At 38.3% G+C, this 15,356-nt stretch overlaps 1 protein-coding gene across 5 annotated transcripts in view; it reads right to left on the bottom strand.

The window, feature by feature from the left end:
* Positions 1–15,356, bottom strand: part of CCSER2 (coiled-coil serine rich protein 2) — a 189,891-nt gene that overhangs the window by 26,588 nt on the left and 147,947 nt on the right. For all 5 annotated transcript variants that reach the window (XM_034931016.4, XM_014346506.6, XM_003828207.6 and 2 more), the window contains one exon: positions 14,305–14,394. In XM_034931016.4, the coding sequence (XP_034786907.1) occupies positions 14,305–14,394 (90 nt within the window). The remainder of the gene's footprint in view (positions 1–14,304; positions 14,395–15,356) is intronic.

Raw genomic sequence — 15,356 nt, 5'->3', positions numbered from 1 at the left:
TTTTTTTTCTAAGTATCAGCAATCAGCACAGGGAAAGTGAAATTTAACGAACAGTATCACTTATAACCACCCCAGAAAGAAATCTAAGAAAGCATGTAGATTACACCAAAGAAGATGGCCGAATAGGAACAGCTCCAGTCTACAGCTCCCAGCGTGAGCAACCCAGAAGACGGGTGATTTCTGCATTTCCAACTGAGGTACCGGTTTCATCTCACTGGGGCTTGTTGGACAGTGGGGACAGGACAGTGGGTGCAGCCCACAGAGTGTGAGTGGAAGCAGGGCGAGGCATCCCCTCACCTGGGAAGCACAAGGGGTCAAGGAATTCCCTTTCTTAGCCAAGGGAAGGGGTGACAGATGGATCCTGGAAAATCAGGTCACTCCCACTCTAATACTGCACTTTTCCAACAGTCTTAGCAAACGGCACACCAGGAGATTATATCCTGCGCCTGGCTCGGAGGGTCCCACGCCCATGGATCCTCCCTCATTGCTAGCACAGCAGTCTGAGATTGAACTGCAAGGTGGCAGCGAGGCTGGGGGAGGGGTGTCTGCCATTGCTGAGGCTTGAGTAGGTAAAGAAAGTGGCCGGGAAGCTCGAACTGGGTGGAGCCCACCTCAGCTCAAGGGGGCCTGCCTGCCTCTGTAGACTCCACCTCTGGGGGCAGGGCATAGCCAAACAAAAGGCAGCAGAAACCTCTGCAGACTTAAATGTCCCTATCTGATAGCTTTGAAGAGAGTAGTGGTTCTCCCAGCATGGGGTTTGAGATCTGAGAATGGACAGACTGCCTCCTCAAGTGGGTCCCTGACTTCCGAGTAGCCTAACTGGGAGGCACCCCCCAGTAGGGGCAGACTGACAACTCACACGGCCGGGTACCCATCTGAGACGAAGCTTCCAGAGGAATGATCAGGCAGAAACATTCGCTGTTCAGCAATATTCGCTGTTCTGCAGCCTCCGCTGCTGATACCCAGGCAAACAGGGTCTGGAGTGGACCTCCAGCAAATTCCAACAGACCTGCAGCTGAGGGTCCTGACTATTGGAAGGAAAACTAACAAACAGAAAGCACATCCACACCAAAATCCCATCTGTCGGTCACCATCATCAAAGACCAAAGGTAGATAAAACCACAAAGATGGGGAAAAAACAGAGCAGAAAAGCTGAAAATTCTAAAGATCAGAGCACCTCTCCCCCTCCAAAGGAACACAGCTCCTCGCCAGCAACGGAACAAAGCTGGACGGAGAATGACTTCGACAAGTTGAGAGAAGAAGGCTTCAGAAGATCAAACTTCTTCAAACTAAAGGAGGAAGTTTGAACCCCATGCAAAGAAGGTAACAACCTTGAGAAAAGATTAGATGAATGGCTAACTAGAAGAACCAGTGTAGAGAAGTCCTTAAATGACCTAATGGAGCTGAAAACCATGGCACGAGAACTACGTGACGAATGCACAAGCTTCAGTAGCTGATTTGATCAACTGGAAGAAAGGGTATCAGTGATTGAAGATCAAATGAATGAAATGAAGGGAGAACAGAAATTTAGAGAAAAAAGAGTAAAACGAAATGAACAAAGCCTCCAAGAAATATGGGACTATGTGAAAAGACCAAATCTACATCTGATTGGTGTACCTGAAAGTGATGGGGAGAATGGAACCAAGCTGGAAAACACCCTGCAAGATATTATCCAGGAGAACTTCCCCAACCTAGCAAGGCAGGCCAACATTCAAATTCAGGAAATACAGAGAATGCCGCAAAGATACTCCTCAAGAAGAGCAACTCCAAGACACATAATTGTCAGATTCACCAAAGCTGAAATGAAGGAAAAAATGTTAAGGGCAGCCAGAGAGAAAGGCTGGGTTACCCACAAAGGGAAACCCGTCAGACTAACAGCGGATCTCTCAGAAGAAACTCTACAAGCCAGAAGAGAGTGGGGGCCAATATTCAACATTCTTAAAGAAAAGAATTTTCAACCCAGAATTTCATATCCAGTCAAACTAAGCTTCATAAGTGAAGGAGAAATAAAATACTTTACAGATAAGCAAATGCTGAGAGACTTTGTCACCACCAGGCCTGCCCTAAAAGAGCTCCTGAAGGAAGCACTAAACATGGAAAGGAACAACTGGTACCAGCCACTGCAAAAACATGCCAAATTGTAAAGACCAACAATGCTAGGAAGAAACTGCATCAACTAATGAGCAACATAACCAGCTAACATCATAATGTCAGGATCAAATTCACACATAACAATATTAACCTTAAATGTAAATGGGCTAAATGCTCCAATTAAAAGACACAGACTGGCAAATTGGATAAAGAGTCAAGACCCATCAGTGTGCTATATTCAGGAGACCGATCTCATGTGCAGAGACACACATAGGCTCAAAATGAAGGGATGGAGGAAGATCTACCAAGCAAATGGAAAACAAAAAAAAGGCAGGGGTTGCAATCCTAGTCTCTGATAAAACAGATTTTACACCAACAAAGATCAAAAGAGACAAAGGAGGCCATTACATAATGGTAAAGGGATCAATTCAACAAGAAGAGCTATTTTAAATATATATGCACCCAATACAGGAGCACCCAGATTCATAAAGCAAGTCCTTAGAGACCTAGAAAGAGACTCTGACTCCCACACAATAATAATGAGAGACTTTAACACCCCACTGTCAACCTTAGACAGATCAATGAGACAGAAAGTTAACAACGACATCCAGGAATTGAACTCAGCTCTGCACCAAGCGGACCTAACAGACATCTACAGAACTCTCCACCCCCAATCAACAGACTATACATTCTTCTCAGCACCACATCACACTTATTCCAAAATTGACCACAGAGTTGAAGTAAAGCACTCCTCAGCAAATGTAAAAGAACAGAAACTATAACAAACTGTCTCTCAGACCACAGTGCAATCAAACTAGAACTCAGGATTAAGAAACTCACTCAAAACTGTGCAACTACATGGAAACTGAACAACCTGCTCCTGAATGACTACTGGGTACATAACGAAATGAAGGCAGAAATAAAGATGTTCTTTGAAACCAATGAGAACAAAGAAATGACATATCAGAATCTCTGGGACACATTTGAAGCAGTGTGTAGAGGGAAATTTATAGCACTAAATGCCCACAAGAGAAAGCAGGAAAGATCTAAAATTGACACCCTAGTATCGCAATTAAAAGAACTAGAGAAGCAAGAGCAAACACATTCAAAAGCCAGCAGAAGGCAAGAAATAACTAAGATCAGAGCAGAACTGAAGGAAATAGACACAAAAAATCCTTCAAAAGAATCAATGAATCCAGGAGCTGGTTTTTTGAAAATGTCAACAAAATTGATATACTGCTAGCAAGACTAATAAAGAAGAAAAGAGAGAAGAATCAAATAGACGCAATTAAAATGATACAGGGGATATCACCACTGATCCCACAGAAATAAAAACTACCATCAGAGAATACCATAAACACCTCTATGCAAATAAACTAGAAAATCTAAAAAAAATGGATAAATTCCTCGACACATATACCCTCCCAAGACTAAACCAGGAAGAACTTGAATCCCTGAATAGACCAACAACAGGCTCTGAAATTGAGGCAATAATTAAGAGCCTACCAAACAAAAAAAGTCCAGGACCAGATGGATTCACAGCCAAATTCTACCAGAGGTACAAGGAGGAGCTGGTATCATTCCTTCTGAAACTATTCCAATCAACAGAAAAAGAGGGAACCCTCCCTAACTCATTTTATGAGGCCAGCATCATCCTGATACCAAAGACTGGCAGAGACACAACAAAAAAAGAGAATTTTAGACCAATATCCCTGATGAACATCGATGCAAAAATCCTCAATAAAATACTGGCAAACCGAATACAGCAGCACATCAAAAAGCTTATCCACCATGATCAAGTGGGCTTCATCTCTGGGATGCAAGGCTGGTTCAACATACGCAAATCAATAAACATAATCCAGCATATAAACAGAACCAAAGACAAAAACCATATGATTATCTCAATAGATGCAGAAAAGGCCATTGACAAAATTCAACAGTGCTTCATGCTAAAAACTCTCAATAAATTAGGTATTGATGGGACGTATCTCAAAATAATCAGAACTATTTATGACAAACCCACAGCCAATATCATACTCAATGGGCAAAAACTGGAAGCATTCCCTTTGAAACTGGCACAAGACAGGGATGCCCTTTCTCACCATTCCTATTCAACATAGTGTTGGAAGTTCTGGCCAGGGCAATCAGGCAGGAGAAAGAAATAAAGGGTATTCAATTAGGAAAAGAGGAAGTCAAATTGTCCCTGTTTGCAGATGACATAATTGTATATCTAGAAAACCCCATCGTCTCAGCCCAAAATCTCCTTAAGCTGATAAGCAACTTCAGCAAAGTCTCAGGATACAAAATCATTGTGCAAAAATCACAAGCATTCTTATACACCAATAACAGACAGAGAGCCAAATCATGACAGAACTCCCATTCACAATTGCTTCAAAGAGAATAAAATACATAGGAATCCAACTTACAAGGGACGTGAAGGACCTCTTCAAGGAGAACTACAAACCACTGCTCAACAAAATAAAAGAGGACACTAACAAATGGAAGAACGTTCCACGCTCATGGGTAGGAAGAATCAATATCATGAAAATGGCCTTACTGCCTTAGGTAATTTATAGATTCAATGCCATCCCCATCAAGCTACCAATGACTTTCTTCACAGAATTGGAAAAAAACTACTTTAAAGTTCACATGGAACCAAAAAAGAGCCCACATTTTCAAGACTATCCTAAGCCAAAAGAACAAAGCTGTAGGCATCATGCCACCTGACTTCAAACTATACTACAAGGCTACAGTAACCAAAACAGCATGGTACTGGTACCAAAACAGAGATATAGATCAATGGAACAGAACAGAGCCCTCAGAAATAATACCACACATCTACAACCATCTAATCTTTGACAAACCTGAGAAAAACAAGAAATGGGGAAAGGATTCCCTATTTAATAAATGGTGCTGGGAAAACTGGCTAGCCATATGTAGAAAGCTGAAACTGGATCCCTTCCTTACACCTTATACAAAAATTAATTCAAGATGGATTAAAGACTTAAATGTTAGACCTAAAACCATAAAAACTCTAGAAGAAAGCCTAGGCAGTACCATTCAGGACATAGGAATGGGCAAGGACTTCATGTCTAAAACACCAAAAGCAATGGCAATAAAAGCCAAAATAGACAAATGGGATCTAATTAAACTAAAGAGCTTCTGCACAGCAAAATAAACTACCATCAGAGTGAACAGGCAACCTACAGAAGGGGAGAAAATGTTTGCAATCTACTCATCTGACAAAGGGCTAATATCCAGAATCTGCAAAGAACTCAAACAAATTTACAAGAAAAAAACAAACAACCCAATCAAAAAGTGGGCAAAGGATATGAACAGACACTTCTCAAAAGAAGACATTTATGCAGCCAACAGACACATGAAAAAAGCTCATCATCACTGGCCATCAGAGAAATGCAAATCAAAACCACAATGAGATACCATCTCACACCAGTTAGAATGGCAATCATTAAAAAGTCAGGAAACAACAGGTGCTGGAGAGGATGTGGAGAAACAGGAACACTTTTACACTGTTGGTGGGACTGTAAACTAGTTCAACCATTGTGGAAGACAGTGTAGTGATTCCTCAAGGATCTAGAACTAGAAATACCATTTGACCCAGTCATCCCATTACTGGATATATACCCAAAGGATTATAAATCATGCTGCTATAAAGGCACATGCACACGTATGTTTACTGCAGCACTATTCACAATAGCAAAGACTTGGAACCAACCCAAATGTCCATCAATGATAGACTGGATTAAGAAAATGTGGCACATATACACCATGGAATACTATGCAGCCATAAAAAAGGATGAGTTCATGTCCTTTGTAGGGACATGGATGAAGCTGGAAACCATCATTCTCAGCAAACTATCGCAAGAACAAAAAAACAAACACCGCATGTTCTCACTCATAGATGGGAATTGAACAATGAGAACACTTGGACACAGGAAGGGGAACATCACACACCGGGGCCTGTTGTGGGGTTGGGGGAGGTGGTAGGGAGAGCATTAGGAGATATACCTAATGTAAATGACGAGTTAATAGGTGCAGCACACCAACATGGCACATGTAGACATATGTAACAAACCTGCATGTTGTGCACATGTATCCTAGAACTTAAATAATAATAATAATAAAAGCATGTAGTGAACTGTGTTCTGAAAACTGAAAAATGCTGATTAAAGAAATCAAACATGCTTAAATTAATGGAGAGACATACCATATTCATAAATTGGGAGAATCAACATCTTTACTATTTATTTGAACAGTTTATTTAAACTGTGGTACACCCATATCATGGAACAGTACTCAGCAATAAAAAGAAACTAACTACTGATGCACACAACTACTTGAATGGATCTCCAGGGTGTTATGCTAGTTTTAAAAAGCCAAGCTCCAAAGTTCAACACTGTAAGATACTATTTATAAAAAATCTGAAAATAACAAAATTATAAAGATGTAAAACAGATTTAGTGGTTACCAGAGGTTAGGAATGGTGAGAGAAAGTGAGAATGGTTAGAATGTAAAGAGGTACCACACATGGGAAAATGCTGTGGTGGTACAATAGTTCTATACCTTAAATATGATGATCATTACTACACAAGTTATAAAATGGCACAGTTACTACACAAGTTATAAAATGGCACAGAAGCGTGCACACACACCATCACTAATGTCAATTTCCTGGTTTTGATATTGTACTACAATTATGTAAAATGTAACTAATGTGGAAAATTGGTTGAAAAATAAAAAAGATCTCCACATTTTTTGCAACTTCTTATCACTCTTCTGTAATTACACTACAGGCAAACTTTGCTTCTTCCAATGGATACTTTAAACAAAGTTTCAAAAATGCCTTCTATAGTTCTAGTATCTGGTATTGAAAAATACAGATTTAGGTAACTGTAAACTTACAACCAATAAACCACTCAACTGCTATAATATCCATATTTAATTTGTTCATATCCTTAAGAAACAATTATGTTTTTTCGGTTATTGGTTTAACCTGTATACATGAAAGAAAGTCACAGCACTAATGTTTAAAAAAAATAGAAGAAATGACAAACATAAAAGAATTCTTGTGTTGTCATAAATTCTGCATGCCACACAATGTCTCAGCAACACAGATGGCTCCTGTCAACATTCAGATCATCAAAACACAGGCTGTATTCCATGGCCAATGTCTAATATTGAGTAAAACATTGAATAATTTAAAAATAACTGTATGACCAGATCATAAATATCACTTATTTAAACACCAATGTATATGTGATTTTCTCTAAAAATACTTTTAGTGGCATTTAAAAATATAAGTAATAGTGAATGCAAATAAAAGGCCTTAGCAAAGAAGTAATTCCCTTTGAAACACACACACACACACACACACACACACACACGTGCATGCACACATGCATGCAACGTCTCTCCAGAGAAATAAATGGGCTCATTAAAATTTAAAATCAGGACATTTGGCTGGGCATGGTGGATGGCTCATGCCTGTGGTCCCAGCACTTTGGGAGGCCGAGGCGGACAGATCACCTGAGGTCAGGAGTTCAAGACCAGCCTGGCCAATATGGTGAAACCCCATCTCTACTAAAAATATAGAAATTAGGGCTGGGTGCGGTGGCTCACACCTGTAATCCCAGCACTTTGGGAGGCAGAGGCAGGTGGATCACGAGATCAGGAGATAGAGACCATCCTGGCTAACGCGGTGAAACCCCGTCTCTACTAAAAAAATACAAAAATTAGCCAAGCATAGTGGTGGGCACCTGTAGTCCCAGCTACCTGGGAGGCTGAGGCAGGGGAATGGCGTGAACCCGGGAGGTGGAGCTTGCAGTGAGCCAGGATCATGACAGAGCAAGACTCCGTCTCAAAAAAAAAAAAAAATTATATATATATATATATATATATATATATATAAATTAGCCAGGTGTGGTGGGATGCACCTGTGGTATCAGCTACTTGGGAGGCTGAGGTGGGAGAATCTCTTGAACAGGGAGGCAGATGTTGCAGTGAGCTGAGATCATGCCACTGACTTGAGCCTGGGCAAGAGAGAGAGATTCCATCTCAAAAAAAAAAAAAGAAAAGAAAAAAATTGACATTTTTCCAACATAAAAATTAACCAATAATTTTGCCCATTTCCAAATCAGGAAAGAATATGGTCTAAGAAAATGGATTTGGGGGAGATTATTCATAAGATAAATCGTTTGCCTGCACTGTCTTTTGGTTAGCGTTCCATCCCATTTCTCAGGCAAGAAAAAATAGAGCGGAGTTCTTTGCTGATAAATTTCCACGGTTGCTAGAAACTAGGTAAAATCTGTCTCCTTTGGAAATTATAAACATTTGATGTGATTTTTGTGATGTAACTGTGATAGTTTTCTGCTTTTACCTTTTCTATTTTATAAATATTTATGATGGGAAAATACTTGACTCAGTATATCTGAGGCCCAAAAACCTAAGTCTTTTTTTTTTTTTTTGAGACAGAGTTTCATTCTTGCTGCCCAGGCTGGAGTGCAATTGTGCAATCTCAGCTCACCACAACCTCCACCTCCCAGGTTCAAGTGATTCTCCTGCCTCAGCCTCCCGAGTAGCTGGGATTATTGGCATGCACCACCACGCCTGACTAATTTTTGTATTTTTAGTAGAGACGGGGTTTCTCCATGTTGGTCAGGCTGGTCTCAAACTCCCAACCTCCGGTGATCCACCCGCCTCAGCCTCCCAAAGCGCTGTGACCAAAAACCTAATTCTAAGCACAAAAAGGGTGGTTGACAATGCTGACCATATTCCAATTGCTGAACTTATATAAATTACATATGCATATCTTTTATATATACCGTAACATGGATTAATCTTTGATTCAGTACTATAATCCCAACAGATCATTTTTAATGTATATAAAATCACCTTTTCTTGCCTCTTTGCTATATATAACAGAGTTAGTTCTTAAAAATATGAGAGAAAATTAGCATTAGATTGAATTGTGCCCATTCAGAATTTTAACTTGTAGGCACCTTTTCACACTGATACCGATACAACAGTCTGTGTATTCATGTACTCAATTTTCAGAGTAATCCAGGTCAGGTAATTACATGACAGGTCAGGTAGATCCTTTGGGTCTATCCTGTTCTCCCTGCATAGAGATTCAAGGGGATAAGTAATAAGGCATTTGAAGGTATGAGTCCAGAAATGTTTTTTTTTCTAATATTTTGGCTTCTCTGGTTAACTTGAGGTGTTCAAACAAATGGACTACAAAAGGTACATATCATAAGATTTTACAATTTACTTAACGTGCAGAATATTCATATTTTTAAATACTGATGTTAAATGCTTTTAAAACAGTATTGGAAATACATAAAAATAAATTCAGTCCAAGATAATGCTAATTTTTAAGAATATGCTTGTACATGGATCTGTACACTATGTTTAAAAATAGTTTCGTAAGTTTTTATGTTTAAAATGAATCTTGATTTCTCGCATAACCAACAACCTCCAGGAGTATTCACAGTAATATCAACTATTTTCATGTGAATGATTAGGCATCTTCCATATTGTTATTCTTCTTTTCGCGTTACTCATTTCACCATTGTATCCGGGTATTTTGCCCCTCAGATAAGAAAAATAATTGCCCCACTGTCCTCTGGAAGTATCATTTTCTGCTCTTACGGCTCATTCTTATCTCTTTTCCCTCTTTTTTCCTCCACCTAAATCTGAACTCCATCTTTTTTATTTTCCTTCATTTCTTCTGAAAACTGCTTTTACTGACTTGCCCTTTACTTATTGTTCTAGGTAGCTTTCCATATCCATGTAAGTAGATATCATTAGGTCCAGGGCTGCTTTGTCCAAAATGATGTCAATTAGCTACATGTGACTATTTACATTTAAATTAATTACAACTAAACAAAATTTAAAATTCTCTTCCTTCATTTTCAAGTGCTCAACAGTCACATGTAGCTACAGGCTACTACAATGGACAGCACAGAAAGTTGTATAGGACTGTGCCGCTCTAGAGTAGGGCATTCTCAATTCTGGAATACGGTCCTATGGCTGCCCTCTTTTTATAATGCAAGGCTCAGGGAAGTTTATAACACTACATTATTGCTTTCCCAAGCAGAAGACAGACCCCTTACTCCACTAAGACGTGCTTCACACTCTGGTCCTCAATGCTGAAAACACTGTTCTTAGAAACTTATACTTAAAAACATCCTGTACTATGCCTACAGCATGGCTTAGGCAGCTCCCTACGGTAGTAGAAACCTTTGTCTTGCCCTAAATGAAGAGCACCCACCAGGTGACTAGCCACTATTCCCTTGCTGGGTTCAGTCTCACAAATAATAACCAAACCAAACCCAAACAGTTTTGATCTTTATCAGTACAGTTCTAACACCAAAAGCACCTGTAGCATGAAAGCCAAATTTTACTACAGGCAGAAAAAAACTCCTAAAATTCTGAGGATCAATATATATAAAATCAATATATATAAAATATATAAAAAATTTTGTGTATTGATATACACAAAAGCTGAGGTTGAATATATGCAGAAAATAGCATGATAAAATGGTTTTCAGGCCAGGAGGAAGAAAGAATTTGTAAGGTAAGAAAACATTACATAACAGGAATGGTCATAACATAAATAGTTGGGAGTGGCTTCCCAGTACCACCTGAAATGATAGTGTGGGGCACAAGGGGTAACCCTCCTGCCCTTGTATTTCCTCTTTTGTGGAGGGAAATATCAGGGGCTTTTTTTAAATAAACTAATGACATCAAACACTTGAATCACACAACCTAACATCATGGCCACCAAGCCACTTTCTGGTCATACTTAGTTGGTGGTAGTATAAGCCTGTATAAACCTTTCAGAAAAAAAACTGTAGTAATTTATTTCAAGAACCTTACAAAGACCATCCAGTAAAGGAATTAATTCCTTAACTTGATTAAAGGTAATGCATTTCTTCATTTTGGTTTAGCAAAAAAATCAAACCAAATATTAATAGCAACCACCATCACCACTACCTACGTAGGTTAAAATGCCACATATACAACATAATCCCATCTAAATAGAGATGACAGATGGCACATACACATATACACACATCACCAAAAAAGGCTGGAAGACCATATATGAAATGTTAACAATGACTGTCATTGGCTTGTATGATTTAAGTACTTTAAATTTTTCTTAAGTTGTTTTGCTTCTCTATTTTCTATATTTGCTATAGAATAAATATATCGTTATCTCTCAATAAAAATAGGAAAGGAAAAATCCACTTTACAGTACTTCTCTTTTAAACGTATATATTTTGGCCTCATGTTACTCATAAAGTATTCTTAGTATTCTATTTTTTCATTCTTTTAATGAGAGGTATTGAATTTTATTATTTCTATTGAGAAAATGACTTACATAATTTAATATGTCAAAAGATTTCTTTGTACTCACATTAGATTGAACCTAACTTGGTTGTAGATGAGTTTTCTTATTACACTCTTACTGAAACTATGCCTTTTCAACCAAAAATACTTTTTTCTCAGTAATTTAAAATACAAGTATGTGGTCAGGCATGGTGGCTCATGTCTGTAATCCCAGCATTTGGGGAGGCTGAGGCAAAATGATCACCTGAGCCCAGGAGTGTGAGACCCCTGTCTCTACAAAAAATAAAAAAATTAGCCAGGCATGGTGGTGCACACCTGTGGTCCCAGATACTTGGGAGGCTGAGGCAGGAGGATCACTTGAGCCCAGGAGGTCAAGGCTATAGTGGACCATAATTGCACCATTGCACTCTAGCCTGGGTGACAGACCAAGACCCTGCCTCAAAATAAATTAAATAATTTTTAAAATACAAGTATGTTTCTATGGATTATCACAGTATACTGCTAAGTCTTCTACCATGCAGTGCAAACCTGGGCACCTGTTTTTTTTCCTCTCAGGGAAGTTAAGTCCTTATTGTGATCTCTCACTAAGATTAAGCCTCTGTCCTCCCTTCCCAGAGCTATGATCCTTTTCTCTTCTCTATTCCTTCTAGCCCCCTCACCCTCCTGCAACCATTCAAAAGAAAAGCAACTAAAATAAGACTGCTGTATACAAGTTGTGTAAACACTTGCATAAGTCACTTCTTAGTCTTAGCTTCTTCACATGCAGAAAAAGAGTGAGCTTACTATCATTTAAGCACACTGGAGGTTTCTACAAGCATCTTGAGGGATGGAACTTTATATTTACACATGTATTTTTATATTCTTCTTTATATTTACACATCCAAATTAATACAGTGCCTGGCATGAAGTAGGCACATAAATATCTGCTGAATAAGCAAGTGAATATCTGCTTTTCCTCCTTTCCCCTTTTCTACTGTTATATTTCTTCCTCTTATTTCCTGTTGATTCTCTACTTCAGAGATCTTATTTGCAGCCATTAAGTGACAGCAAAATCCCCTTGGACAAATCTCAATACATTCAAATTTTTGCTCTGCTGCTGTTGGCAGCAAACCACTCTCCTTCAAAGGCTCTTCAATGCGCTTTTGGGGAAAAGAACCTAGAACTAGCAGTCAAGAGTCCTAAGTTATAGTACTAGCTCAGCCACTTATTAATTATGGAAACTTTGCTATGCCAGTTAATCTCCCTAGCTTTTGCTACCTTATCTACAAAACAAAGGTATTTGGCCAGATGATTCCTATAGTAACTTTTATAGTTACTTTTTTTATAGTTACTTTTGTCTGATGAGGAGGAAGACTAACATCCAGTTTCCAGAACAGTGAGGCTGAAGGAGCCAGGGGTGGTATAAAGACTTCCATGAGGATGGCAAAATGGAACTTATCATGCTTAATGGAATCACCAGTCTTCTTAGTAGCACAATTATAAGGCATAACATCCCTATGGGGTAAATGGAGACACCTGGAAAGCCCAAACTTCCATCTAGAAGCAAGGGGCATGGTCTTCTATTAAACAACTGTCTGCAAACAGATGAGCTTCCACCGCCTTTGACATTAAATAATATTACATCATCTTTTTCTGTTGGTATCTTTTGCTTTCTACGATTCAAACACAACCTTCATTTTCTCCACCAAGCTCCTTGATTCTTTCAACTAGACTTTCCCACATCCTTTGAACCTTATAGACTTACACAGCACTTTAACTACATCAATGCATTCCCAATTTCTTAAGAAGTACTTATAAACAGAGGAATCCTTATTTGTCTGTATTTCCTTCCCTAATTCCCCACTTCTAGTTTGAAAGCCAAATATCTGGGATGAAAGGGGATCATCAAACTTTTGTTGAATAAATTAATTCCTACCATTGTATCTTATACAGAGCACAAAAAAAAACTTGTTAGATGAAAAGAAACAAAACTCTTTTATAAACTTTAAAGGCCTATGGCTAAGCTTTATAAACTGAATTGCTGATTATATTAGTCATTATATTTCTCTGTTCCTTTGTGTTACTAGGATTCCACTCCTAAATATAAGGCAAAAGAGTCAAGGCTGACTTATTAGGCAATCTCTTAACAAGAAATGTCTACTACCTGGCCCCAAACAATAGCAGAAAGACTAATGTCCATATGATAATTCTCTGGCTCACACACATCCTGAACTAAGTTCTGAGAACTCAGATTAAATGATAGAGTATTTTTAGCACTAAACATGTTTTGAGATATAACATTTTTGAAAAACAAATAAGCATGGAATACATAGTTACTTCCTATTTAAAATAAACCATTCCCTAGTTCTGCCTAAAACATAACTTTTATTGTCTGTATCTTCGTGCATTTATATTTCCTAACACCCTCAACATTTGAGTAATTATAATAAACATATTTGAAAAGTTTTAACAAAAAAGGAATATGCTAAATCATATATTTTCAAAGTGTCATATGCTGCTAAAGTGGGATGACTGCATACAGGACTGCTATTTCCTTTAAGGCATGTGGAACTACTCTCATAAATCATGCAATAAGAGGAGAGTAGACATGCAAATAAAATGAACTATAGTATGCAGAATGAAAAAGCTATTAAAATGCACATTCACTTACGTAAGACACACAAGAGAAGCTTTAGGAAAACACATAAACACCTAAGAGACAAGCAAAAATAAATTACCTACAAAAAAATTAACAGCCATGACAGATTCAAAATTATTAGAGATTGCTGTAAAAAGAGTGAAATAAAACATCAAAATAGCAAATGACTGGAGAGGAGGCTAAGAGCAAATGTTACTTACAGGAATTCGTCTCCAGGGTGTTTGGGTATATTTATCAGCATAAGTGCATTTTTCCTCTTTACATTTTTGGTGGCAGATATGCTGAGTTGCCTAAACAAAAACACAAAATTTTTACATTGGTTTAATTCTGCATATACACACCAAGACACACAAGAGAAACTTTAGGAAAACACATAAAACACCTAAGAGACAAGCAAAACTAAATTACCTATAAAAAAAATTAACAGCCATGACAGGAGGTAATCAGGGCTCTTTTAGGGGGTATGTAACCAAATCAACAAAAAAGTCACACATGGTAAAATAGTTCTGGCTACTTTTTTGAAGAAAAAATGTTATCACAGCCAACATTAAGGTCTATTCAGTGGTCTCTCATCTTATTCAGGGAGTGGGTTTGAGAGTCAGCCTATAAGGTTAGAATTTTGAATAATCTAAATTACCCTTGGCAATCTCTTATATTGTCCATAAAACATACAATATATGATTTTATGTATATCAATATAAAGAGTTAAGTATATGGATGTAGAATATATAGGGATATTCAGTATATAAAGAATACAACTGCAGAATTTACAGTATTTCCCTAAACTGTCATGGTACTACAGTCACTAAAGCTCAGTTTCTTAAATCCATTTTTTAATGGGACTCTGCTGGACATTGAATACCACCAGTCCACTTGTCAGGATGTCTGTTCTCATGTGCAGTGTGATGAAGCCTCTTTCATGATGTATTGACTTTACTGGACTGAAATATTTTGAAGAGTGTCAGCCCTTTGACAAGATCCATCTGACCATTTCTGTTCACAAATGATTTCTCCACACGATTCCACTTAAAGCACACTCATTTATATAACACAAAGTAACTTTCCCAAATAATCATCACTTTCAAAAAAGATCATGAAAATACTGATAAAAAGAATTCTCCCGGCCAGGCGCGGTGGCTCACGCCTGTAATCCCAGCACTTTGGGAGGCCGAGGCGGGTGGATCACGAGGTCAGGAGATGCAGACCAACCTGGCTAACACAGTGAAACCTCGTCTCTACTAAAAATACAAAA

The sequence above is a fragment of the Pan paniscus genome, chromosome 8, assembly GCF_029289425.2.
Source record: "Pan paniscus chromosome 8, NHGRI_mPanPan1-v2.0_pri, whole genome shotgun sequence".
Taxonomy (NCBI): Eukaryota; Metazoa; Chordata; class Mammalia; order Primates; family Hominidae; genus Pan; species Pan paniscus.
Note: the sequence above shows the minus strand (reverse complement) of the source record. Positions and strands in the feature narration are given on the sequence as shown.